Raw genomic sequence first — 27,362 nt, forward strand, 5'->3', positions numbered from 1 at the left:
TATCACACTATTTTGAGGAAGGTTAGGTATAAGACAATTCTTAAACCATTGCTCAAAAAGCTCTGCCGTTGTATCCTCATGGTAGTCCACGCAGGAGTCTTTAATGTTCTTTGCAGAAAGCCATAAGGTATTTGGGAACCAACCATTTTCTGATCCTGCATGTAAAATTGTTATTCTTTTCCCTTTGTTTGATGGAGCTTTTGTTTGACACCTGTTGGAAGAATCGGAACATCCTTTGGACAGTGTTTCATGATTGTCAAACGATATCTCGTCCAGATAAATTATTGGTCGATATTGATCACTTTCGTCAATACATTTGGTAGAACCGGCATCCTTACGCTTCCTTCTTGACTTAATGGGATTTGATGTAATTGTTTTCACTGTGGTTAGAGGTATTTTCGTTAAATCAGATATTTCACTGGCAGCAGTATTAGCAGTAAGTCCTCTTGTAAGTAAAGAACTATATATTGTTTTTACGATTTCTCTAGCGTCAGCAGATAAATGCTTTTTCTTTGCTGGAACACTGGAAGAAGCACCATCAATGTTTTTCCACGGACGCCACATAATGCTGTTTTATAGATATAAATAGGTATAACATTGGTAACACTTGTAACACTTTCAACTAAATGAAACAAAGTGTATATTTAAAAATTTCTCATCGGTTTTATATATTTTTACAAATAATACAGAATACGATCAACAAATTTATTGTGGTCATTAAAAGATCAACCATTGATAGTGAAACTCACTGTTAAAATGTTTACAACTTTATGAAATAAAGTGTATTCTAATCGTTTTTATAATTTTATACGATTTTTTAATCGTTTCTATATTACCAGGAATTTATTATACAAACAAGATAACGACACTCCACACTAGCTTCAATTTTACCTGAATACTTACCTGCTCAACTAATGTTGACTAAGCTGGGGTACTTGCAGTCGGGTTTTATTTTATAAGCACTCAACCATTTTTCGTGAAATAAACTATACATCGATATTCTTAAATAATATTACTAAAAATAACATACTAAAAAAATCACTCAAATCGGACAACAGGTTTGGGAAATTCGAGACATTTAACATGACCCACTGTTAAGGTGTTCCGTTAATTTTGTCGGTGAGTGTATATATATATATATATATATATATATATATATATATATATATATATATATATATATATATATACATACACTGTATGTATATAATAATCGTCATAGAGTTTTTACAAAAGTAGTTAATATATTTTAGATGATAAATATTTGGTTTTTTTGTCTTTCAAACTTTGAGTAAAAACGCCTGTACAAGTTTTTGCGCAAACTCCTTGCCTATAAATCTCAAGGAACGCTGTAACTAAGGTCGTGCACTTTAGCATCCTTTTCAATTATTAGTTATATGTTAGGCTAAGCAAAATACGCAAATCCGAGATACTAGTGACTGTTGTAGATTTATTCTAATTTATAAGTATTTAAAAAACATACGTAATCAACTATTCGTGTCTAAGACGCTTAGGCATCTCCAAACATAGTAACTAATTATATTTGACTAATAAGTCAATAAGAAGCCGATTTAAAACTGGTTTCACGATTAGTATTATAATAATTTCAATTGTCATTTCAAACATCACTAGTATTTAGTTAAGTGTGTTTCCAACATGAAAGATATAGCGTGCGTAATAATATATTTATATTGGCCTGGTAAGTAATTATAAATAATCTATCTATAAATATTTGTTATTGAAAACACTATTAGATACAACTAATATATAATATATACATATATATATATATATATATATATATATATATATATATATATATATATATATATATATATATGTATATATATATATATGTATGTATGTATATATATATATATATATATATATATATATATACACTAGCTCACCCGGTCACGATTTGCTGTGGCTTTGTAAGTTAAGTAAATATCATGAAATCCATTCCTAAGAGCTGTCAGACTTTAGCATCAAAAAATAAAATTTATGATTAGCAATTAAACATAATCCACCAAAAAATTTTGATTTTTAATTTTATAAACAAAATTTGTTATGGTTAACTTTTATATGAATTGAGTTCTATAAAGGAGGTATGAAAAGTTTGATTTTTACTCCAAATAATTATAATATTCTGAATTATACCTATTATTAACCGCTAATTGGTGCACAATATTTTTCGTTAATTTGTTTTTTGCTAATATAAATAAATTTGATGGTTTACCAATACGTGAGCATGCAACATTTAATTGACCATGTGAGAAACATGGATTCTCTAAATCGAAGCGACAAACGGTTATTGTCTGGCCTTATGATTTGTTAGTCGTCATCGTGAATTCTAATCGAACAGGGAATTGAAGCCTTTTAAATGATATTATGGTATATAAGGGTATCATTGGGATACATCGCAACAGGACGATTTCTCCTTCAAATCGTCCAGTCAAAATGGTTGCTTCGATAATATTTCCAGTGATACTTTTAATGAACAAACGTGTGCCGTTGCATATTCTGGGTGGTTTCTCTTGGTTCTCATCTAACCTCATTCTCTGATCTTCATTTATTTGGGTAGTTTGTTCGCCCGACCTATTAGCACTTGCAATTCGTTTACGTCTTGCGGCTTGGCTACATGCATTGTTAAGGTTTAATTTTCTTCGGGGCATTTTACTAAAAATAACAATTGATATGCTTTAAAACAATTTAACAAAATAATTGAATAAATATTTTATATAATATCTCATAGTATTTTATGGCAACAAACGTAACCTAAAAATTACCACTGAAAATAAACTGAAGTAACAGTATAAATAATACACAAACCCTAATTTAAATTTGCGTTAAAGTGCCTGTAAACTAACAATTATTCACTACTAATACATGCAAAATAAAACTGCCTGAAACAATAAATCAAAGGTTTAATGTTTATATTTCTGAATTTGTATAATCGTCTATAGATTTGTACAAATAGAAATATTACTATTTACCAAATAGCTTTTTGGCCATCACCATTTTTTTGGTGTATAGTACAAATACATAACAATATGTATAACAAATAAAATCACAAAACAGTATTCCTCGAGTTTTAATAAAAACCTAATTAAATTCATTTAGAATCATTACTTTAAATTTGAGTTCATATTGAATAATATTGCGTTGCTAACAACAACTGTAAGTTGAATACATTTGGCGCAACTCAACGATTGTCAAATGAAATATAACTTTTTTTTTATAAATCATATATTGTCAGCGACTGTCCAATAAATTATAACTTTTTTTGTAAACCATACTCTTCTATAAATATTAGAAGCTTACTTTCTTTATAAATACGACAAAAATATACCTATGTGGAAAATTTTATGGATTTGGTATACTCAATTAAATTTTAACATTTTTTAACATTCTCAGTAAATTTTAATGTTCAAGTTTACCTATTTAGAATTGTTTTATTAAATTCATAATTATTTAAATAAAATGTATTGAATTAATGTACAAACTAAAATTTTTAACTTTATTGCAGAGAAAATGTTGAAAAATAGTTCTTTTATTGTAAATAAACAATGTTGAATATTTTAAAAAATTTTTGAATTTTAAAAATAAAATAAACTGTTTGTATGGAAAGATAAAACTGCTTTTACTCTTTTCCTTACAATTTCATCATATTTTCTTGAGTTTAAGCGAAACAAAAAAGTTTGTTAAACGTCACTTTATGTTCAAATAAACTACAACTAGTGAGGTAGAGTCATGTAGAACCTTTTGTATAAGAGTATAATGTAACTGTGTAACTGTCTGAGAAATAAATCCGTTGCTTCTATTTTCTCCCCTTTAGACTTTCCTAGGACTTCAAATACAAAATTAGCCAAATCGATTTAGTCATTCTCGATTTATTATAAAAAAAGTTTGTTAAACGTCATTTTATGATATTTTATAACTACATGGATCAAATGAACTAAAACCTTAGAGGTAAAATCATTTTGAATTTACATTAAAAATAAATAAGGGTCAGCGAGAAAAATATCCCATCTCCTAAGTTGGACCAACAACTACACTCTTACAAAATTCTATTGCAATCGGTTCAGTGGTTTTTGAATATTACAATAGCTTGGACAAAAACCATGACACGAGATTTTTATATATAAAGATAAATTAATTTACGGATTTTACTAGCAGTTTATATTCACAGTAACGATAAAGCGACACTGCTTTAATTTATAACAAAAACACCATATTTTTAATAAGATTTTCATTTTGTTATTAAAATGTTCCTAATAATGAACACGCTTTAGTAGAATACTCTGTCCCTGAAGATTTTTTTAAAAAATTTCTTCCACATTGAATATATTTCAGGTGAGAAAATCATATGAATATTAAATTAGAAAGGAGTTTTAGGAGTTTCAAGCAGCTTTCACGGTGAATGCTTTTTAATGCTACAGTATATTCGGCGGTTTCGGACGGTAGTGAAAGACATATGACCGTTGTAGAATCGCTTTTCGTTATGTATACCGCATTCGCAGATGAAAAGTCAACGATAACATATTCCAGACCATCGCCAATAAATCTGAAAAACACTGTAAAATCACAATTTAACAATGTTAAAGTTATGGCATCATCCTCACTTTAATGTTACAAGAAGAGAAGTAGATTAAAAACGTTCAGTTGTGTTTACTCTGATATTTTTCTTTATTGATTATAATTATCATACATGTTCATTATTGTCTTTTTGATTTAATAATTGCTAAATTCTAAATCGCAGAAAGTGATGTATTTATTGTTGTTATCATTCAGGATGGAATGAGTTAAGCTTACCTGTCGAGAATTATTTTACATTCAACGTCCTGAAACAGGTTTTCAGAGGAAAACTACTCATCGCGATATAAGTTTTATAGTAGTTTAGGACCAAGAGACCGTTATTCAACTGCTTTATTATTATAAATTAGCAACAATCCTTAATATGCCAGAAATGTAAATATTTTACTCAATCTACTTTACTAAATCTTTTGAATAGAGTAAGTTTTTAAAGAGCCTCAGTTATGAAATTACGAAAAGCATCTTTAATATCCAGCAATAATCTCGATAATGGTAAATACAACACCTAAAATAACAGACACACAAATATATTCTGGTGTTGGGCTCCCGCTACTACTAACCGAACCGATTCTCCAATATAAGATCTTTTGGTATACTCTTTAATAATTTCATAGAGAGTTTGGTTTTCCCTACAGTCACATTGAGGAAACGGCCGATTTCCCAATTTAGGTAACATGTATGCACATCTTCCATGTCTGGTTCTTATCCTATTTAGAGTAAATCATGGTTTCCGTGAAAGATCAAACCCTGGCGACTTGTGGGTAATCCAGAGCAAATCATTCTTGCCGTTTATAGTGGGGGTTTTTTAAAACGAAGTCTGGTACTTTCAACATTTTCAGTATCTTGGTGGATCGGTAGATTTCCACGGTTTATGATCTTTTTATATTCGGGTACAAGTTCGTCAACTCGTTGTGGATGGGAAGGCGGAACTTATCACTGGGAGTCATTGGGCGGGAGTTGATTTAATTATCCCAGCTATCATCCTCATCGTGGTGTGCAGCTGAATGTCGAGCCTTTTTACGTGTGAACTTCGAAGTCAAATTAAAGCACAATATTCAGCAATCGAGAAAACAAGGTTTAAGGCAGTAGAGCAGGGAGTGAAAGTTACAGGGTTTTTTATAATGTTGGTTCATGTACACAACTTTTGGGCAGTTTTTGTTAAATACTCTTTAAACGACAGTCACTCAACACTGAGGAGTAGGCAGATTGAGACCTCAGTGCCGTTTGACGGTTCTTGTATTTATACAGAACATGATACTGGTACGTCACGAGTGAGGGGAGTAGGAAGATTGAGATTATTCGAACTCGAACAGAACCGTATCCATCTTGAAAATAGCTCCGAAATGGGTGCCGAAACTTCGAGCATTAATTTCTCAATGCGGTTCTTCCCGAGAACCGAGTGATTTTCATATATATATATATATATATATATATATATATATATATATATATATATATATATATATATATACAAAACCACCAGTTTATTAGGTCTCCAGTCAGAAGGGGTTGGCCGAGATGTTAGAGAAATACTCTTTTGTTTTTTTGTCAAGCTTTCAGAATTCCTTTTTCAAGACACTGTAATATAGATAAAAAAATGTGTAAATGTTTACAAAATATCATAATTCGTCAGTGCAACTTACTAGTCGTTAAGATTATTTAAAATGAACTTTGACAATCAACATTTTGGTCAGGATAGTAAAACATAGTTTATTTCATGACATATTTTGATAGTGTGTTTTAACTCTGATACATCCTATATATATATATATATATATATATATATATATATATATATATATATATATATATATATACATTATATGAATACAAATATTAAACCTATAGAGCTAAGATTATTACTGTTACAAGAATTAATATTAAACTCAACAGTCTTTCGGGTTGAACCGCGTTGATTACCATTGCGCCGTGCTTTCGATATCCCTTTGATTTCTTCTTCTTCTTCTTCTTCTTTGATCTTATTCAGAGTTTCCGAGGTCTCAGTCTCCCGAGACCCCAGGCACTACTAAACTGATTGATCACTAATCAATGCTTTACTGCCACTTAGAACAAAGGACAGTTCCTTCATACCGTCGATGGGCATGGAGACGGAGGTTTCGGGTGAGGGAGGCGTATCAAAATGTCACTGTTGGAATATTATTTATAATTATTGTGCTTTATTCGTGAATATAAAATATTCAGTGTAGAAACTAAAATATATACATTTCAAACTTGGCGATTATATAAAACTTAAAAACAGCAATAATATCGCATAAACAATAAAAAATTATAAATAAAATAGAAACCTTGACTGGATTACATCACTAAGTATATACTTATCTCGTAAATTATAGACAAAAACTTAATTATAAACTAATATTTAAATTAGTTGTTTCTTGGATTTTTCTGGTAGATTAATAAAAGGAAAAGTTTAGATGTTCGTGATGGTTTAATTTATCACTCACCGGTTGTATCCGTCAATATATTTATAAAATAAATAAATTCAAACTGCAGCAATTTGAAAAAAAATGATGATATTTACTTATAAATAGCATACGTATAGAAAAGTCACTATTTTGCTTCCTATTAAGGTAGAATTGACTTAAATCTGAAACGTTCGTTAATTATGCATTCATAGAATTGCAGTGTGTAAATACTCACCTATAAATATATTTATAAAGGATCGAAGTTTAATTTTATGAAATGAATATCTTTTATTTGATAATTATGTTGGATAGATTAAGATGGTCACGAAGTTCTTACTATTATTATTGTTTTATTTATACATTTTATGTTAGTCAATGTCAAACTTATCGGTAACGTATAAGTTATTGCGTTAATTTTCTATTTTTTTAAAAAACAGCTTTTTTCTATTCAATAAAGTTTATAGTCTTAGTCTCTTCGGTAAAAGTTTAAGTTTTACTTAATTAATACAATATTAATCGTAAAATAGTCAATAATGAACGTTAACATGCACCGGTATCGCTAAAGCTGTAACGATGATATGTTAGAAGAAATTCAAGGCAAAAATCGCTAAATCACGACTATAAAAGAAGACTTTTCAGTATATAATAATACCTACATATAATTATTTTAGAATACAAGACTTAAAAATTGTATGATCAGTATTTTTAAGCTGTATTCCGGAACGCATTTATTGGAGGATAGTACATTTTATTACATGAAATCAATATACGTCTTACAATATCTCGCAATGCATCACATTCAAACATAAAATCAAATACTCTTGTTTCTAATTCCAGTAAAAGTCATGACGAAAAGACAAAAACAAAGTTTTCCCTTTTTACCATCCATTTCCGTCATCTTGAAGAATTGAACTCAATGTTCTCTGTCCCATGCGGGTTCACTTATTTGAGCTATGACAAGATCTTTGCCTTAAATATACACACACAGTGATCAACCCTGCCCCTAGGAACATGTGTAGTGTACCATTGTGCCATCCACATGTCCGAAGATCAAACCGGTCACACTTCGCTATTGAAGTGGTACCTGACTCCCAGGCTTTTCCTCTATCCCTCCTTAACGTGTGACTTTAAGTGGTCTTGAAGTTTCACCATCAGGTGGTCGCATTTACAAAATACCAATAAATATCAGACTTTGCTTAAAACCTACTTAAGCGTGAATAGTTGGATGATGGTTTATCTTCCTTGTCTAAATCTTGCCTGATATTCTCCGATGATGTTCTTCTATACTGGTAAATATTTTATATCCACAACAAAGCGAGGAGTTTCCCCTACAGTTTTTACAGAGGATTTTATCGCATTTTTTATTGTTGGGCAGATGATACTATTTTTCCACTCTCTTGTCACTTTCTCTTCACTTCTCCATATTCTGTGTATAATCTCATATTTCCTTTCCGTTATTTCCCTTTCTCCAAACTTGAACAACTCTGAGGACATTTCATTACATTCAGGGGCCTTGTTATTTTTTTTGCAGTTTGATTGGCCTTTCAACCTTTTCTATCGTTGGTGGCTTTGTTATCTTACTCACTTGTTAATTTTTTGCAGTTTAATTGCTCTTTCAACCTCTTTATCTCATTCTCTTTATTTTCCTCTTTTTCTAAAAGTTCATGTTCTGTGTTCTGTGTCATGTTCATTAAGTTGTTAAAACTTGCTTTTATTTATGTACATTATCCTAGCATTCTCTTTTCTTAAGATAAGATAATAATATTAAACAAGGAACCTGGGATACGAAAGACCTATAACGAACAAGTCTAAACGGCTTGGGAAACACTATTTCCTAACAAAATAAAATTGTCTAAATACAATAAATTAAAATAGTTATTCACAATTATCATCAAACTTATAATCTACATTAAAATAATCTAACTTCTGGATTTGCTTTTCCTCGTCTAGTTCACTGTGCTATTTGCTTCCTGGAGGCTAGATCAAACTGAATAAACATCACCAGGTACACTGTTACAGCTCCCACAATCTGTAACATAATTAATCATTAATAAAATCTTAACCTGTAAATGATCCCTTCATAGAATTATTTAGTAGTAGTATATTTAGATATTTAGTTTTAGTATAATTAGATAAAAATAAACTTTTTTTTTAATTTTGGGTTATTCTTCCATTTCTACGTCTTTTTGCATTTTCTCTATTTTTGGATCATAACAACTTCCCCTCCTTTTATTTTTATTTACAAAATATTGATCTTTTTGATAAACAAGAAATTTTTTTAAATCAAAACTAGATCACTGCGTAATTTTTTATTCTCGCTGCCAGTGCATCTTTCATTCATATTCCCTTAATAAAAAACTTTTCCAAGTGCATGCATATACGCAAACAAAAAATTATATATATATATATATATATATATATATATATATATATATATATATATATATATATATATATAATTTATATTAAATGTTCCCCTGATGTAGTCTCTATTATATCAGATAGATCGCATTCCATTTATTTCATAATAATTATCTTCTATCTCTTCGTTTACACATTCAATTTTAAATTTCTTGTATTTCTTTTAAGTTCTGCTGGACGCCATTCTCTAAACTCATTGTTATTTCTATTTCCTCTGCTCCTTTTTATTTATATTCTACTCCTTTAAATTCTTCCAAGTCCACCTTTTTCGGTGCGACCCAGGTATTTATATTCAAATGTTTCCTTTATCATAATCGTATATCTGTCAATTTTAACATATTTTTCAGCTCTTTTGGACTCTTTATAATCCAATTTGTACGCTCCAAACCATTATCCTATTTCATCTTATTAATCATATCAAATTTGTGTGCAGTACTTTAAACTTTAGTTCCTATATTAGTTCCTATGCCCTGATTTATCATGATTAATTTCGTATCATTAATACGTATTATTGATTAAATTTTATTTTTTATGTTCGACTCGTGTTTCTGTTAATTTGATGAATTCTCGTGGATTATAAAAAAATTTCCACAATTGCTGTGCATTTTATTTAGTAGACGTCTTTACGAAAAGACGACCCTTCAAATCTGTTGATCTCAGGGAGATTATTTCAGTAATCTTCTTCCCTGCATTCCGTTGTTGTATGATTTAACTCTGTTCTTTGTGGTCTGTTGTTTTCAGATCTTTCATATTTCTCCCTGTTAAATTTGTATTGTCCATTCCGATTATTTACCTGATATTTTTCCATGTTTTCTATATATACTGCGGGTCGATTGGAACTGAATTTGTTATCATTTCTAGTTTGTCTTAGTAGTATTAGTTGTCAAATTGAATTGGTTGTTATTGTGGTATATATTCGCATGTGTTGTTGTTCGACTAATGTCATGACTTTTCCTCTTTCTTCTTTATTTTCTACGTGCTTCCCGCACTTGTAGAAATTAGCCTAGGCTGTCTACTTCGTTATAGTTTTGTAGTGTCACATTATTTTCCAATGTTTTATCAAAATTATGTGATATTAATTCTACCAATTTATAATTATATTCTAAATGTGTTGTGTTAAATAATTACATTGCATACCTTTCCTTAGAGATCCCTAATTATTTCTGATATTTTCCATTTTGCAGCTACTGCTTAAAAGTTGCTCCATCTTTTAATTGATTTATTATTATTTCTTTCCAGGCTTCAAAATGTTCAATAAATTTTAATTTATTTTTCAATCTTTTAATGAAAGGTATGGGATGTTGTTTTTTGACGTCTCCGTTAAATTTGATCTTAATGTCACTAGCAGTTGGTATGATCACGTCTTGATTTTCTCGATAAATTTTCTGTTTTCCATTTCTTCCACTTTCTTCTCGATTTCTTTAATTTCCCCTTTTTGTTTCTACCTTATCTTCTTGCAAAGCTCTCTTCCGTTTCCCCTCCACCTTTTCCATCCACGTTTGTAATTTTTTGTATGTTTTCTCTTCAATATTTTCGATTTGTTCTTGTAAAATTTATATTTTTTTCTTCTGACTTTCTACTTTTTTTGTGTTTCTTCCGCTATGTTATCTACTTCTTTTTGCATTTGTTACAGATAACTCTACATTTTGTCTTCATATTTTTCTAATTTGTTTTTTATTTTACTTGTCACTTTTTTACTTTCTTCTTGATGTGCTTTCAACATTTCCTATTTTCTCGTTTCACTTTCACTATTATTGTATTTGTTTGTTCTTACTGTATTTTCATGTTTTTTTAATTTTCTTCTTTCATCATCCTTATTAATTTTTCCATCATACCGGTTTCTTGTTTCTCATTAAATATGGTAACATTTTCCTCATTATCCGATCCTTCTTCCAAAACTACTTCTTCTGGATTATTTTCTTTCATTTCCTGCATTTTACTTCCTGCATTTCTCGTAACCGGTATTGTTTCTTTAGCAAAATTTACCAGTATCCACAAATAATCTCTTTTATAAAAAAAAAAACAACTGTACGCCGTAGAAAAAATGTTTGAAATAAAAAATATATCTGAGATAATTTTAAATAAAAATGTTTATTAGCACTTTTTGTGTAGAATGGACTGTTCTCTCAGAAACAGCGCTTGAAGCGACCGTCGATTTTGACTGTGAGTCACGTGCACGAAATTAATGTTCAATAAAATTTGTATCAGCTCGACGGTGAAAATTCGATATCTTTTGATCCATCTGTCCTATCGACACAAATCAAGATGCATTTTAAAGATAGAAAGTGCAGCTTTTGTATGCAGTTTTTGTATTTTGCAGCAAATAAACTCAGTTTTTATAAAGGTGGTAAATAAGTAAACGTGACGCGATTTTTGCCATTTCCCACAGCTTCAGATCGGCTTGATATATTCGACATTGGAAAAACTTCAAGTTCTTCTTCCTCAGGTTTAGAGTTAGGAATTGTTTATTTTTTTTTGTATTTCCTAAATACAGCCACTATCAGCATATCACTATCAATCAAGGCAGGTTGTTCTAAGTCCACTAATGTGTATTTGATGTTGAGAAGTAGTTGTGCAAGTTAGTCTTTTTTAACACCCGTTGCAACTATATTACACATCCTACGTGAAAAACGTCTATATCGTATTTAGTTCTAGTCACATAACGAAGTCAGATGACCCCAAAATTACAGAATTAAAGTAATAAATCTTTAATAATAGTATATTACCCTCATAAGTAATAAATAGTTATTATGACACTAGGTCGATGAGAAAAGATTACATTTTTAAGGAAACATACAAATTCCCATCTCGAAAAGTGGACCTTGTTTAACGAGTAGTAGCAACCAACTGCTAGCAGGCTTGCAGACGATTGGTTGCGCTTAGAGGAATCTGGCAGAGAGCATCTGGCAAATGCCTACAACCGCCTACAATTCTCTTAGTGACACTTTTCAATACACATAAATGATTCGATTGTGTTTATTCCAATCAAAGCTTTTAAGACGCAATTATTACAGAGAAACCGGTATTGGGTGGAATTAAAACTGTATGAACAAACACTCACAGTACGTCTTTTCGTTAGAAATTTAAGTATTTCGTTTTCGAGGAGTCTGGAATGTTATTCGAATGTTTATAAAAACTTTCTTTCGGGCATTTGAAAGACGTATATTAAATCATTACACAGAATGGAATTTTAAATAAATAAATTGAAACTTTATACAGAAAGAAATTTTAAAATGCTACAAAATCAAGGCGTTGGTGTAATGTGTTCCTGTATTGCTTGAAAATTACAACCACTGTTTGTACAAGTTAACAGCCTCTTAATAAAGTAGCTTTTATGGATCATTTTAAAAATCTGGATAATTTCTTGGTCCAGTAGTAGGTCCATGGGAAACTTCTGATTGGTCCATATTATGTTGTACAGTATAAGCAATTTTTTTACGGCAGATAATGGGAAGATTTTTAATGAATGTAAAGGGGATATTATCGGGACCTGCAGCTGAATTCTTGCAAGTTGGTAAAATATTTAAGAGTTTCTGTAAAGTAAATGGAGTGTTTAAGACAGTAGAGTCAAATTTGTGAGATTGGGAAGGATATTGTTCAGGAGGGTTTGTTTCATTGACAACATTCTTGTTTTTAAATCGTTGATAGAAATTTTCGGCGATTACATTGACGATTTGTTGATCATCGGTTACTAAATTACTTTTATGTAAAAGAGCTGGAATTTTTGTGTGCGTATTTTTTCCCTGCATTTGATTTATTTTCTTCCAAACTTGAGAAGGGGCAGTATTATGAGTTAAAGTGGAAATGTAATTTTTCCATGAGAGTTTCTTACTTTGCTATATAAGATATACCTCGCCTTGGCTCTAAGTTTTTTAAAACAAATCAACTTGTCATTACTTTTGTTTCGACGGTACTTATGAAGAGCAGTTTTGTATTCTTTTACAGTAGCTGCACAACGTTCATTCCACCAAGGTGTTAACTTTCTTGTAGAAGTTATTATACTTTTTCCTACGTAAATGTCAGCAGCAGATATAATGCATTTATTAAAATTATCTACGTCATTATCTATATTTCCAGATAAAAAAATTTGTTCCATTTGTCGGTCTATCTCAGTTCTGAAACTTGCCCAGTCAGCATTAAAAATATTCCACTTTATTACTGTTCTTTCCCTGTGAACTGGGCAGGTCACGTGGCTCGAATGACAGACAATAGATGGACAAAACGGATACTGGAATGGAGACCAAGAGATGATGCCTACCGAAGCAGAGGTCGTCCACCAACACGTTGGACTGACGATCTAAAACGTTGTCATAGGAATTGGATGCAAGAGGCACAAGATCGAAATAGATGGAAAATTATGAGGGAAATCTATGCCCAGCAGTGGATAAGCGAAGATTGAATGATGATGTACATATCATAAATAAAATTTTATATCCAAAAACCTGCGTCATAAATAACTATAATGAAATCGTGGGCTGTACATTGGAACTCTCGGGGTTTGGTACCCGTATACATATATATATATATATATATATATATATATATATATATATATATATATATATATATATATATATATATATATATATATATATATATATATATATATATATATATATATATATATATATATATATTATCATCTTAAAATTTTTTTGTTTTTCGATTTGCATACCTACCCAATCCAATTTTCACAATACGAAACCTAATCTATTAAGTGTATTATCGTTGAGATATTCATTATACAATCTAGAACATAACTTCAAGAAACGACAATGTTTGCTTATAAAATATTTACTGGAAAGATCGATAAAATTCTGATTACGTCAAAAAGAACAGTTTACTATATTTAATTTTCTCTGTTTATAAAACAACAAACAATGTCACAAATTTGTTTGAGCGACATTATTTTAAATATAAAATACTACGGTAAATACAATAATTATTATATACCGATCGAACTTTTTAGAACAAAACACTTCAAACAGCAACACAGTCATGTATTCATTAACAGATAAAACTAACTAACTTTATCCTAGATTAACGTTAAAATATAGAAAAAGTAAAAAATCATTCAAATAAAATATAAAACTAAACATTTAATGTATTCTAATTTACACGTTATTGGTATACGATAGTCCAGGTCGCATAGCGAAAAATCAAATAAATTACGCTATGATTAATAAAAGATACTGTATAACACCAGTAAAAATATGCCCAGAAGCCGCTGTCAAGTCAGACCATAACCCACTAAGCGGCAAAATTAGGCTCAGGTTAAAGCATATCCAATGTACTGTCAACTACAAATATAACATCAGGCTACTAAAAACCAACACACAATACAGAATTTAAAATAGTATACAGTCCTTTTCAGATAAAACTATTTACCTTAACTAACTTTTGAACTTCTAATTTTTAGGAAAGGTGCAAAATCACGTCAATTAATATTTAAAGGGGAAGACATTGTTATATTTGAGCTTGCTGGGAAAGGCACCCTCTCACTCCCGTATTAAAAATCACCGAAAGTGATTAGTTTATAAGAAAAATAAATACAATAGTAAGAAAACGGGATTGAAAAAAAATTATTTTTTTAACAATTTTGTTACATTTAGAATGAATATTTTACTACCAAAATTTTTTTACAATAATTGTTCGAAATGACTGTTATTCACTTCCATACAATTGTACAATCTGTTTTGGAATCCTTAATACCCCCAAAAGAAGAAATCTAGCGGTGTTCAATCCGGTAACCTAGGTGACCAATCCATCATCTCTCCTCTTCTGCCTATCCAACGAGTGGGAAAAGTTTCGTTTAAATTTTGTAGAATAGGTACAGCAAAGTGTAAAGGAGCTCCATCATATTGAAATACAACCAAACTTCGGAAAGTTTATTATGATTTTCTACTATTGTTCTAATACGATCAACCACTTGCCAAGTAACTCAAGATACGATGTACCATTTCAGTTTCCAGTGATAAAGAAGGGTCCGATAATGTGATCACCTAGGATACTACACCATACGTTTAACATTTCAGGATGCTTTGTGTGAAATTCACGCACAATATGGATTACTCTCAGCCTAGTATCGGCAATTATGTCTGTTCACCAAGCTATTTAATGAAAATGAGCATTCATCCGAAAGCAAATATTGCTTAACAATTGTGGATTATTAATGATATCTTGTGTCATTAATTTGCAAAATTCGAGACGACGATCAAAATCTTCTTGATTTAAATCTTATACCAATTTAATTTTGTATTTATGGAACTTAAATTTATGGAGAATTCGGAAGGCTGTAGATGATGAAACTTTTGCATCTGTTCAATCACATACTTATGAGTTGCATGTATATTGTGGTGTGTTTCATTAAAGATTGAATGTCGCGATTGAATTAAAATGTCACGAATATTAGATATAAGTAGAGAATATCGACTGGATCTCAATACGAAAAAAAAAACAAAGTACATGGTAGTCAGTAAGCTTGAAATATTAAATACACTGCTCTTTGTTAACGAACAGCCAATTGGCAGGGTAAATAGTTACACATACCTTGGTACCAATATTAACAGTAAATAAGACCACTTTACTGAAATAAAATAAAGCATAGGGAAAACAAGATCAGAGTTCGTAAGGATAAAGTCTTTTTTCAGAAGCCGAAAGCTCGAGGCCTAAGAGATGTGGTACTACAGACGTATCTTAAGAATTTAATGGATGGATCGTGTGACTGTAATATTGAGGTAATACGTACAATGGGGAAGGTATGCGAGATTATTAACTTAATTAAAGAGCACAAATTATAATATATTTGCAATGTTATGACCAATGAACAGATATATGGATTGTTTTATATCATTCTTTAAGGTAAGGTATTTGAAAAGAGAAAACTAGGGAGAAAAAGAATATCTTGGCTTCAAAACCTGAGAAAATGGTTCAATGCATCTACAACCGGACTATTCCGAATAATTGCGAGCAAAGTTACAATAGCCATGCTGATCGCCAACATCCGGAATGGATAGGCACCATAAGAAGAAGAAGGTGTAAGTAATGTGGTAAATATCAGTTATTACTTCCTTGATCTTTATTAACAAAACGCAAGTACTGTGACATTATTTTGAATGAAGTTTTTGAAATGAAATGAAGTGTTTCTTTCAATTTGATTCAACTCGTTCCCATTCTTTTCAAAGAGCTTGTTGCAGTGTATACAATGTTTCTTCGGTGTCTCGCTCGGTGACCTCCGCCTTTTTGAGTCCATGCTCGTTCACACTGTAGTATAATGCGTAAGGATATGTTGGTTCTTCTAGAAACTTCTCTTATCTATAGACCAGCTTCACGCAACCCGACAATTCGACCTCTTTCAAAATCAGTTAGCTGGGACAACCGGCGAATTCTACTCACTCTAGGCATTTTTAGCAATAAAAAAAGGCTTTTTAATCATCTACGTGAACTTTAAAACACGACAACTGAATGCTTCCTTATCATCAAACAATTCACACAGCCACCACAAAAAGTTAACCGATAAACCTGAAAATGTTATCACTTATTGTTCATGTCAAGATAAGACGATATGTAAAAAATTAATAAGTTCTAATAAAATACGTAGGTGTTACCTTTTTTGTCATTCAGTATAAAAATTCAGATCTAAAATATCTGAATATTAAATTAAAGTTACCTTCACCATGACCTACTCTATTTAATATATCTGTATTTGAAATGCGTTAAACCCATAATATTTTCAACATTCTATGATAATATTTACATCTCGAAGGCTTCTAACTTGTTTATCGTATTAACTTTTATGATCCAGGTTTCATACCCGTACAGTAATATAGGATATAGGTACATAACATTTTAGTAGTTTTATAGTACTTTCGTATATGCAGTTAGTTAAAATTTTTATGAAACTTACCATCAAAAGAAGTGAACAGTTGATGCTGAAGAATCCACTGGCAGTTATATCGAAATTTTTATGCAAAATATGCAAGGAAAATAAATTGATCTAAAACACAATTAATATTTTACGTTAAAATGAAACATTAAGAAATAATAGTAATTATTACCAACATCAAATCATCTCTTACGATATAATTAAAACAAATTCTGAATTTTTTACACTCTCCAATTTATTCCTTTTTTTATTATTAACCTGAGAATTATTTAGTATTAACCTGAGAATGTTTAATCTGATGCTAGGCCTTCCATGTTCATGTTCAACCATACAAGCTGAAGCGAACTTTTACTTATAATAAAATTGTTTTCTTAATAATTATTATTATTTCCATTATTTTACTATTACTAGAATAGAATAGAAATATGCTTTATTGTCACTGAAAATTGTAAAATTTTATGGACAACGCTTACAAAAAGTCGGAAAAATAACAAAATCAATAATTTACTGAAATTACACACGTCGCCAATATCACAAAATAAAAGATAATAAAATAAACTATCCATTGAAAAATTTCAATAAATTGCATATTGCATAATAAATTCTTTCGAACTAATAAGTTTAAGCTGCTACATGTGACGCCCAAATATACAGATTGAACGAATTTAAAACGGAACATACAATTTAATATATGTCTGTTTGAACTACATTTGAAATAGTGGACCAATATAAAACTTGGACAAAAATAAATCCATACCCGGTGATTGACATTGTATAAAATATCGTTCAACTATCTGTCTCCTTTAAAGGAAAGAGGAGCTTGCCTAATAGTCGGAGAGATAGAGCCGAAATTTTGAACTGATCAGTAATATGACATTTCTCTATTGGAATATATTCATTGTAACTGGGTTAAGACTTTGCCTTACAGGCGGACGCCGCTCGTGGTACAGGGGGTGGCTATACAGGGTAGAAGTTGTCATTTTTTTTTCGGAAAAATTAACGATCGATAATATGGCTGAAAATTTGCCCAGAGTAAGATCTTGGTATAACTAGACGAAATCCCAAAGGGCGGACGCGAGAGTGGATACATAAGGGGTGGCGGACAGGGGTGAAATTGCAATTTTTTGGGAAAAAATTATTGGGAAAAAATTAACGATAAGTAATATGTCCGCCATTTTCATGGCTCATTATTTAGCCCCTAAAAACTCTAAATCCAAAAGGGCGGACAGCTGGGTTGGTACAAACAGCCATAAAACGGGGTCAAATGTACCACTTGCCTGCGCATTTTAGGTCTCGGTAACAATTTTCAAACTGATTTTATTATAATATTTTTATACCGATTGATTTGAAAATTTGTATGCTCACTTCTGTTACTATTCTGAAAAGCATCAAGTAGAGTTTTCCTCAAAATTTTCCAAAAAAATTTCCGTAAATAAAAATTTTCGTAATTTTTTGAGGTAAAATCTAATTTGTAGAATCCTTTCGATTTTCTGTCAGTTATACCATGATTTTTTCCAAAAATTTTTAAACGATTTTTCCGATAAGAAAAAAAAAATTTCGTCATTTTTCTCACTCTCATTGATGTCATCACATTCATCATCTTCGTCACTTTCACTTTCAATAATATCACATTCATTATCTGCTTCATTTTCAATCACTACTTCTCGAACTGATTCTGGCATCTGAGGTCCACTAAACCATTTGAATTTATATGTTTCATCTTCAAACTCCCAACCATGTTCTTCAACAATCAATTCTGTTGGTACTTTTTTATGAGCATTTGTCCAAATATTTGAAATATAATGAGCTCGGAGTAGATGTTGGTGTAATTCATCTTGACATGGTGGTAAGCTTGAAGCATCCAAATATTTTAGTTTTTTTTTTAAAGGCTCGTTCACATCATGCAACTTATACTGCCGGTTAAATAGTGAAAATCTGACATCGTTTACTTTTCTTTTTGGAATTGTTCTCGTCAGTCCTGTTCCATATAAGTGACATATGAAAGTCTCTAAGGTTTCAAAAACTTCATTACAATCGAAGTCAGTTTCACCAAGTTAAATAAAAGCATCTTGATACTTATTACATTTAGCGCATGCGTCTAGAATTACTGATCTAAATGGAACGCGCATCATTATTATTTTAATATTTTAAAATAATAATGATGCAAAATTAATGTCCAAACAGAATTTGTAAAATTATAATTAACTAATGAAAAAAAAATTCAATCAATCTGAAAGTTAAAAAAAATATTGAAAATATCTACAAAGTAAATTTCAAAACTTAAAAATTGATAATTCCACTATTAAATTGATTTTTATTAATAATTATTTGTAAAATGTTAAAGAAATTCTACAAATTGAATTTTACCTATTGATAAATAGAAATATATTTTGTATTTGATTATTAATGTAATAATAAATCAAATTTTTCTTATATCTGAATAACCATTATTTATGCAATATAAATTTAAATACCTTTTTATTGTAATAAAAAATAAGTAAAATTACTATTTGTTACACCAAAAATATTTAATAGTTAACATTATAAAATTTCTTTAATTTAATAAAATATTAAATATCAAACATTTATTCAATTAAAAATTAATTCGTAAAATATTTATATTTAAGAAAAAAATGTGATTTGTAAAGTAAATATGACTTTAGTTTGAAAAAAGAACATAATCATAATATCATTTTAAAACTGCAAAATATTCTATAAAAGATTCAGACGATGACGTAGAGTTTTATCAAATGTTTTAGAAAAGTTTTTCTAAATTTTTTTTCTTATTGGAAAAATCGTTTGAAAATTTTTGGAAAAAAATCATGATATAACTTACAGAAAATCGAAAGGATTCTACAAATTAGATTTTACCTCAAAAAATTACGAAAATTTTCATTTACGGAAATTTTTTTGGAAAATTTTGAGGAAAACTCTACTTGACGCTTTTCAGAATAGTAACAGAAGTGAGCATACAAATTTTAAATCAATCGGTATAAAAATATCATAATAAAATCAGTTTGAAAATTGTTACCGAGAACTAAAATGCGCAGGCAAGTGGTACATTTGACCCCGTTTTATGGCTCTCTGTACCAACCCAGCTGTCCGCCACCCCTTATGTATCCACTCTCGCGTCCGTCCTTTGGGATTTCGTCTAGTTATACCAAGATCTTACTCTGGGCAAATTTTCAGCCATATTATCGATCGTTAATTTTTCCGAAAAAAAATGACAACTTCTACCCTGTATAGCCACCCCCTGTACCACGAGCGGCGTCCGCCTGTAAGGCAAAGTCTTAACCCAGTTACAATGAATATATTCCAATAGAGAAATGTCATATTACTGATCAGTTCAAAATTTCGGCTCTATCTCTTGGACTATAACTAAGCTATAGGTGGTTTGACAGCATAATAACTGCTTGTGTAGTCTAGTTTTCACAGTGATTCTAGGCAACCTGTTTGGGTGGAGTTTTGACTTGTTCTTGAATGAGTTCAGAATCCAGCAGCCCTCTGAAGTATTGGGTTTTTATAATATAATTATTTGACAACTTTTTGTTGGACAACCACCTAGAGCGGAGTTGAGCCGAAATACATTGATTTCGTATGTTCCGTTTTAAATTCGTTCAACCTGTATATAAAATTACTTTAGTTACCTGTACATAAAGGTACTGTAAGTTTTTAGTTATTCGGTAAGAAACTCTTCTACTGAATATATGATCTTTCAGATAGATAGGCTTTTGTCATTTTACTGAACTTGGGAAAAGATGTTGCAGGTTAAAGTTGTAAAGGGAGATGGGTGAATAATTTTTTTGCCCAATATAGATTTCTTTACTAACTCAGTGGACGGGGTCGGTAAATACACACCAAAGGTTGAATTTATGGTGGAGTAGTCATGATTAGATCTTTCTGGAAAAACATGTAAATGTTTACAAATTAAGCAAACAGTTTCTAAAATATATAAAGAGGGAAGCCTTAAAATTCTACAATTTTTGAAGTAGCTTCTGCACTGTTTTATTCTACTAAGGCCAGAAAGATACCGTATCGCTCCTTTTTGTAATTTAAAAATAACATCAGATTGGGCAGCTGTACTAGAACCGCAAAAATGAAAGACCATATCGAAGATGAAAATCAAACAAAAAAAATATTGTTATTTTGGAAGACGGTAAATTTATTTCCTTCGAAACAGATCTTATTGCATAGCAGGCTGATGCTAGTTTCTTATCTAACAAATTTATATGAAGGGACAATTTTTTAAGATTGCTTTCTATAAAAATACCAAGAAATTTTACAGACTCAACGATACTGATCTGGCTATTATTAAGAAGCAAAGAATGAAGAGCTTCTTTATAGGATAATGACTGTCTTATCCACGTTAAAGAGAGTAAATAAGAGTCGGACCAGGTTTTCATTTTAAGTAGATCAGAAGGTATATTTGTATGGAGAGTTGCAATATTAGAGTTTCTCCAGATGATACTGGCATTATCAGGAAAAAGAAAAAATTTTCCATCGATTTTTAAGTTAGTGATGTCATTTATAAAGATAAGGAAAAGTAGGAGACCCAATTCTGAACCTTGTAGTACCCCACATACAACGCTTTTTAACTAGAGTCAGTACTATTTGCTCTAACTAATTGTTTCCTATTTCCCAAGTAGGATTAGAACCAATTAAAAAACAATACTCAGATTCCGTAGAATCCAAAGTATTTTTATCCGTTAGTTTTTTTTATCAAAATGTCGTGATTTACTCAATCAAAAGCTTTGGCTTAGTTACAAAAAACAGTGAAAGTGTAAATAATATTGTTTAGTGATTGGTTAATCTAATGTAGTACAGAAAACATCATCACTGGTACATTTATTAGATAAAAAGCCGAACTGATTTTGTGATAAAATGTTGTTTTCAACGAGAACATAAATCGGGCTTTTGTAAGTCTCTTAATAATTCTGGATAGTACCTACTGGTAGTAAAGCAATAGGTCTATAATTGACAAAATTCTATTTTTCCCCACCCTTATGAAGAGGAATAATAATGGCTATCTTTAGGCACTCTCCAAATATACCCTTTTCAAATGAATCATTAATAATAATCAATAAGACAATATAATATTCAGTAAGTCAAGACGGTTCACACAGATATGGTGTCCGGATAATATTAAACAAAAACATTGATGAAGCTGTAATAAATTTCACTCCATACTCCAACAGAATTATACTCTTACAATTAAACCAGAACAAACCCAAAATAAATATCCTACAAGTTTATGCTCCAACTGGAGAGCGATATTGAAACTTTCTACGAAGACCTAGACAACATTTTAAAATCCATTAAAACGCAAGATGTAACCATTATAATGGGAGACTTTAACGCAATGGTTGGAGAAGAGAAAGTAGAAGAATATACAGGAGGATATGGTCTAGGCAACAGAAACGAAAGGGGTGACAGGCTTATCGAATTTATTCATAATACATTATTCAAAATGCCAAAGAGAAGACTATATACCTGGAAGTCACCAGCAGATCAAGAAGAGAGAATTGTAAGAAACCAAGTAGACTATGTATTAGTTAGACAAAGATACAGGAACGCAATTATATCCGCAAAAAGCTATCCAAGTGCCGACATAGGATCAGATCACAACCCAGTAGTGAACAAAATTAGGCTCAAAATGAAAATAATAAAACGAAGAACAACAAATGCAAAAATCGATACAAGTAAATTAAGGAACCCATACATAAAGCAACGCCTGGCAGATGAAATCAACAACGGATTAATGAATGTTAAAGAACAAATTCTACAAAATACTGAACCAGATAAAAAATGGTTATTAATAAAGACAGAAATAGATAAAAGTCAAAAAGAACTTCTAATACCAACCAGATATAAAAATAAGCAATGGATGACGGAAGAAATTTTAGATTTAATGGAAGAAAGACGTCAATATAAAAACAAAGATAATCAGATGTACAAAAAAGTGGATAAACAAATAAAATACAGAATTAAGAAAGCGAAAGAACAATAGTTAAAAGAACAATGCGCAGAAATTGAAGAATACCAGAAAAACATGATAGTTTAAACACACATAAAAAAAATTAAAGAATTAACTCAGAAGAATAGAACAAGAAAACCGGGAATACTGAAGGAAACAAATAGGAAACTTTTGTTGAATACTAACGCCAAAATAAAAAGGTGGACAGAATACATCAATGAACTGTTCAAAGACAATAGAACAGAATAGATGGAGATAGAAGTAGAAGCGGATATGGTCTTAAAGATATTAAAAGAGGAAAAAAAAACGGCATTAAAAAACAGCAAAAATGGTAAAGCAGTAGGTCCAGACCAAATTCCTATAAAAACCTTAAAATGCATACATGATGAAACCTTAGACATTATAGTAGACTTATTTAACTCAGTATACAAAACAGGACACATACCGAAACAATGGTTACTCTCCACCTTTTGTGCTATCCCTAAAAATACAAACACTAAAGATTGCAGTAAATACAGAGCAATATCACTAATAAGTCACATTCTCAAATTATTCCTGAAAATAATACATGGTCGTATAAATAAAAAACTGGAAGAAGGAATAGATGATAGTCAGTTTGGGTTCAGAAACGGACTAGGAACCAGAGAAGCGTTATTTGCTTTTAATGTGGTAGCTCAAAGATGCATGGATATGAATGTTGATGTGCATGTTTGTTACGTTGATTTTGAACAAGCATTTGACAAAGTTAGACATGAAAAATTAGTCCAAATTCTAAAGACAAAAAACATAGACCATAGGGACTTACGAATAATAACAAACCTCTACTGGAATCAAAGAGCACAAATCGTAATATATAACGAATCCAGTCCAGAAATTGAAATCAGGAGAGGAGTTAGGCAGGGATGTATTATGTCCCCATTACTGTTTAATGTATCTAGTGAAGCCATTTTTGAAGAAGCATTACTATCTCAAAGTGAAGGGATATTAATTAACGGAAGATCTATTAACAACATAAGATATGCAGATGACACCGTAATTATGGCAAGCTCTGCTGAACAACTCCAATTACTAATAAACAAAACAAACATTTTCGGTGAAAAATATGGACTAAAAATGAATATAAAAAGTACCAAATACATGATAATAACAAAGAAAACAAATAGACCAACAAACATACATTTGGGAAATGTACCGATAGAAAGGGTTGAAAAATACAAATACTTAGGAACCTGGATTTCAGACAATAATGATCAAACAACCGAAATAAGAGCAAGGATAGAAATAGCAAAAAATCCGTTTGTAAAAATGAAAACAATTCTCTGCAACAAAGACCTTAGATTAGAACTAAGAGTAAGAGCACTGAGATGCTACGTGTTTTCGATACTGCAATATGGGCTTGAAAGCTGGACATTAAAGCAAGAACACATAAATAAGTTACAGTCCTTTGAAATGTGGTGTTATAGGAGGATGCTTAGAATAGCATGGAAACAGAAGAAAACTAACACGGAAGTATTGCGAGAAATGGGCAAAGAATGCGAAATAATAAACACAATAAAAATAAGAAAGTTATAATATCTGGGACACGTAATGAGGGGACAGCGATATGAACTACTTAGGCTAATATACAGGGAAAGATAAGAGGAGGAAGGAGTATAGGAATAAGGAGAGTGTCATGGTTGAAGAATTTAAGGGACTGGTTTAAATGCAGTTCTATAGAACTCTTCAGAGCAGCAGTAGATAGAGTAAAGATAGTGATGATGAGATCCAACCTCCAATCGGGAGACGGCACTTAAAGAAGAAGAAATGAATCATTAATTAGTGAGACCAGGACTTCCAGCACATTTTTTGGGAAATTTAAGAAAAATTTTATGAAGTTAATCAGTATCTACTACAGGAGGATTTGCTTTTAAAACTATTGATTGTTTGGATCAGTTCAGATTTATCAACTGCACTGATCTTTTTTTAATTTGGGAGATAGGAAACAAGATCTTGCTGGCAAAATAGTTGATGTTATATTTTTACTTCCATTAACGAAGTATTCATTTAGATTTTCAGGGTTTGGAAAAGAAAATGTTTGAGCTGTTAGTTTTATTTTGAAAATCATTTAATATAGACCAAGTATCTTTTGCAGCATTTTGAGAGCTTCCCAGACTATTTTGAAGTACGTTTTTCAGCTGTTTTGACAAGTTTTAAAAAGGTTTCTTTGTACTTGGTGATATATTCAGTGACAAAGGCGTTGGTAGTAAATTTCTTTATGTGTAATATGTGTAATATGTATAATTTATATCAATGTATAATAATTAAATTAAATTATTTATTACGTAATACTTTTTAGCTTAAAATGCCATCCATTTGTACTTGACAATAAGCAAATCAACAAAAACTTTATCGTTGAATATTACGAATAACTTCCGGAGTAATTCTATTAACTTCGGCTCTAATCTATTTAATTTATCTACATAAATCTTTGATTTTAAATAACCTCATAGAAAAAATCTGAAGATGTAAGATCTGAAGATCTTGGAGGTCACTTTATTGGTCCTCATCTACCAATTCAACTCCCAGTAAAACAATGGTTTTAAAACTCGACTGCATAATTCGCATGCAAACTGCGGAGATGCACTATCTTATTGTAACCAGATATTCTCATCTGGTAATTTAGCATTCTTTGCATTAAGGACCAATAATTGTGTCATTAATTATTCACGACCTGACAATAATTTTTCTGATGGTTTTGAGTATGACCTTTCGTCATTCAGTGAGGAGTATCAGCAATTTTGACGATTGACTTAACCATTTAGGCAAGATGTAGCCCCATCAGAAAACAATTTCAAAGTAAAAGGAAAAAATCCCAGAAAAAATCTCATGAGGTATAAAAAACTTAAAGAAAGATATAACTACTAATTAAAATTTGTTACCTTACCCGTTTCATTAGAGTTTTATTAGTTCTTGTTAATGGAATCTTGAAAATAAGTTTTCCTGTGTGTTTGGATTCCGAAATGGTTAGCTGACATATAATGGCAGTGGCTAATAACTGGCCCCCAGGATGCACTAACGATAGCAAGGGCACAAAAAGTTCTTGTAAAGAAGTTGGTTGTATATAATTTCCATTTATGTAGTAACCAAAAAAACAATTATACAAGGAACTAAATATCGATACAAATTGGTTAGTTATAATCAAAAGTAAAGAAAATGAGTATATGCTGTTGATTTCTTCACCGATTCTAAGGATTTCCTCGTAAAGCTCCTTCAAACTATCTAAAGTATTTATTCTCTGCATTTCCTTAAATAAACTAATTGATTGCGATACTTTTTCCTCGGCTAAATGGTTTATGTTACTGTTAACAATGCACAGTTTATGCCAGACTAAACTCATATGAATTACAAATCTTATTAAATTAATATCGAATACTTTTGTTATAGTAAACATTAAAATCCAAGAACCAAAGCAGTCGATAGTATTATCTAAGCAAGTCCACAAGTAACTTACTAAGAAGTATCCCCATGAATTTAACGTATAAATAATACAAGCATAAGAAAATCTTCTAATAAACTTATAACTTATCCATTTTGGGTACACCTTTAATTTCTGGTCAATATCGTTGATGTTTTTAATAGCTGTGGTAAGTCGATTTTCGTATATCAGACCTGTAATAATACAACCAGCAGCAGCTGCAATGCTCGACATTCCATTAAGAATATCCCCAGCTTGTATAACAACGTTCTTTTCGGGATCAATTTCAAGAGCAAAATTGTATACAGACAAATATACAGTAATTGATAGCGATGTTATCCAATAACTTATTTTGAAAATGTTTCTAGACGGCGAGGGTATCTTATTTTTAAACTTAGTAGAAGCTGAACTAAAGCAGAGACCAAAAACTTGTCCAAAAATCCAAACAGCTCGTGTAGCACTGACGACGTTATCGTTTTGCGACATTTTTATTGGAGCAAAAGACGTAAACAAACTAGTCTCTGGGTAAACTCAAAATGGACACAATAAGTGCTTTGGAATAATTTATGAGAGGGACTATTAATCAAAGAAACCGTTTGTGTTTAG

General features: G+C 30.8%; 2 protein-coding genes across 2 annotated transcripts in view; one reads left to right on the forward strand and one right to left on the reverse strand.

Moving 5' to 3' along the window:
* The first annotated feature begins 1,416 nt into the window (after window positions 1-1,416).
* LOC140452092 (uncharacterized) overlaps window positions 1,417-27,362 on the forward strand; it is a 30,662-nt gene continuing 4,716 nt past the window's right edge. The window contains exon 1 of the mRNA XM_072546155.1: window positions 1,417-1,699. Coding sequence (XP_072402256.1) covers window positions 1,657-1,699 — 43 coding nt within the window. The 5' untranslated portion in view covers window positions 1,417-1,656. The remainder of the gene's footprint in view (window positions 1,700-27,362) is intronic.
* On the reverse strand, window positions 8,974-27,242 carry LOC140452210 (putative gustatory receptor 28b). Its single transcript, XM_072546325.1, has 3 exons — window positions 26,226-27,242; window positions 17,350-17,439; window positions 8,974-9,051 (listed from the first exon to the last, which is right to left on the reverse strand). Exons 1-3 carry the CDS (start codon window positions 27,240-27,242, stop codon window positions 8,974-8,976), a joined length of 1,185 nt encoding a protein of 394 aa, XP_072402426.1.

The sequence above is a fragment of the Diabrotica undecimpunctata genome, chromosome 10 (genome assembly GCF_040954645.1).
Source record: "Diabrotica undecimpunctata isolate CICGRU chromosome 10, icDiaUnde3, whole genome shotgun sequence".
Classification (NCBI taxonomy): domain Eukaryota; kingdom Metazoa; phylum Arthropoda; class Insecta; order Coleoptera; family Chrysomelidae; genus Diabrotica; species Diabrotica undecimpunctata.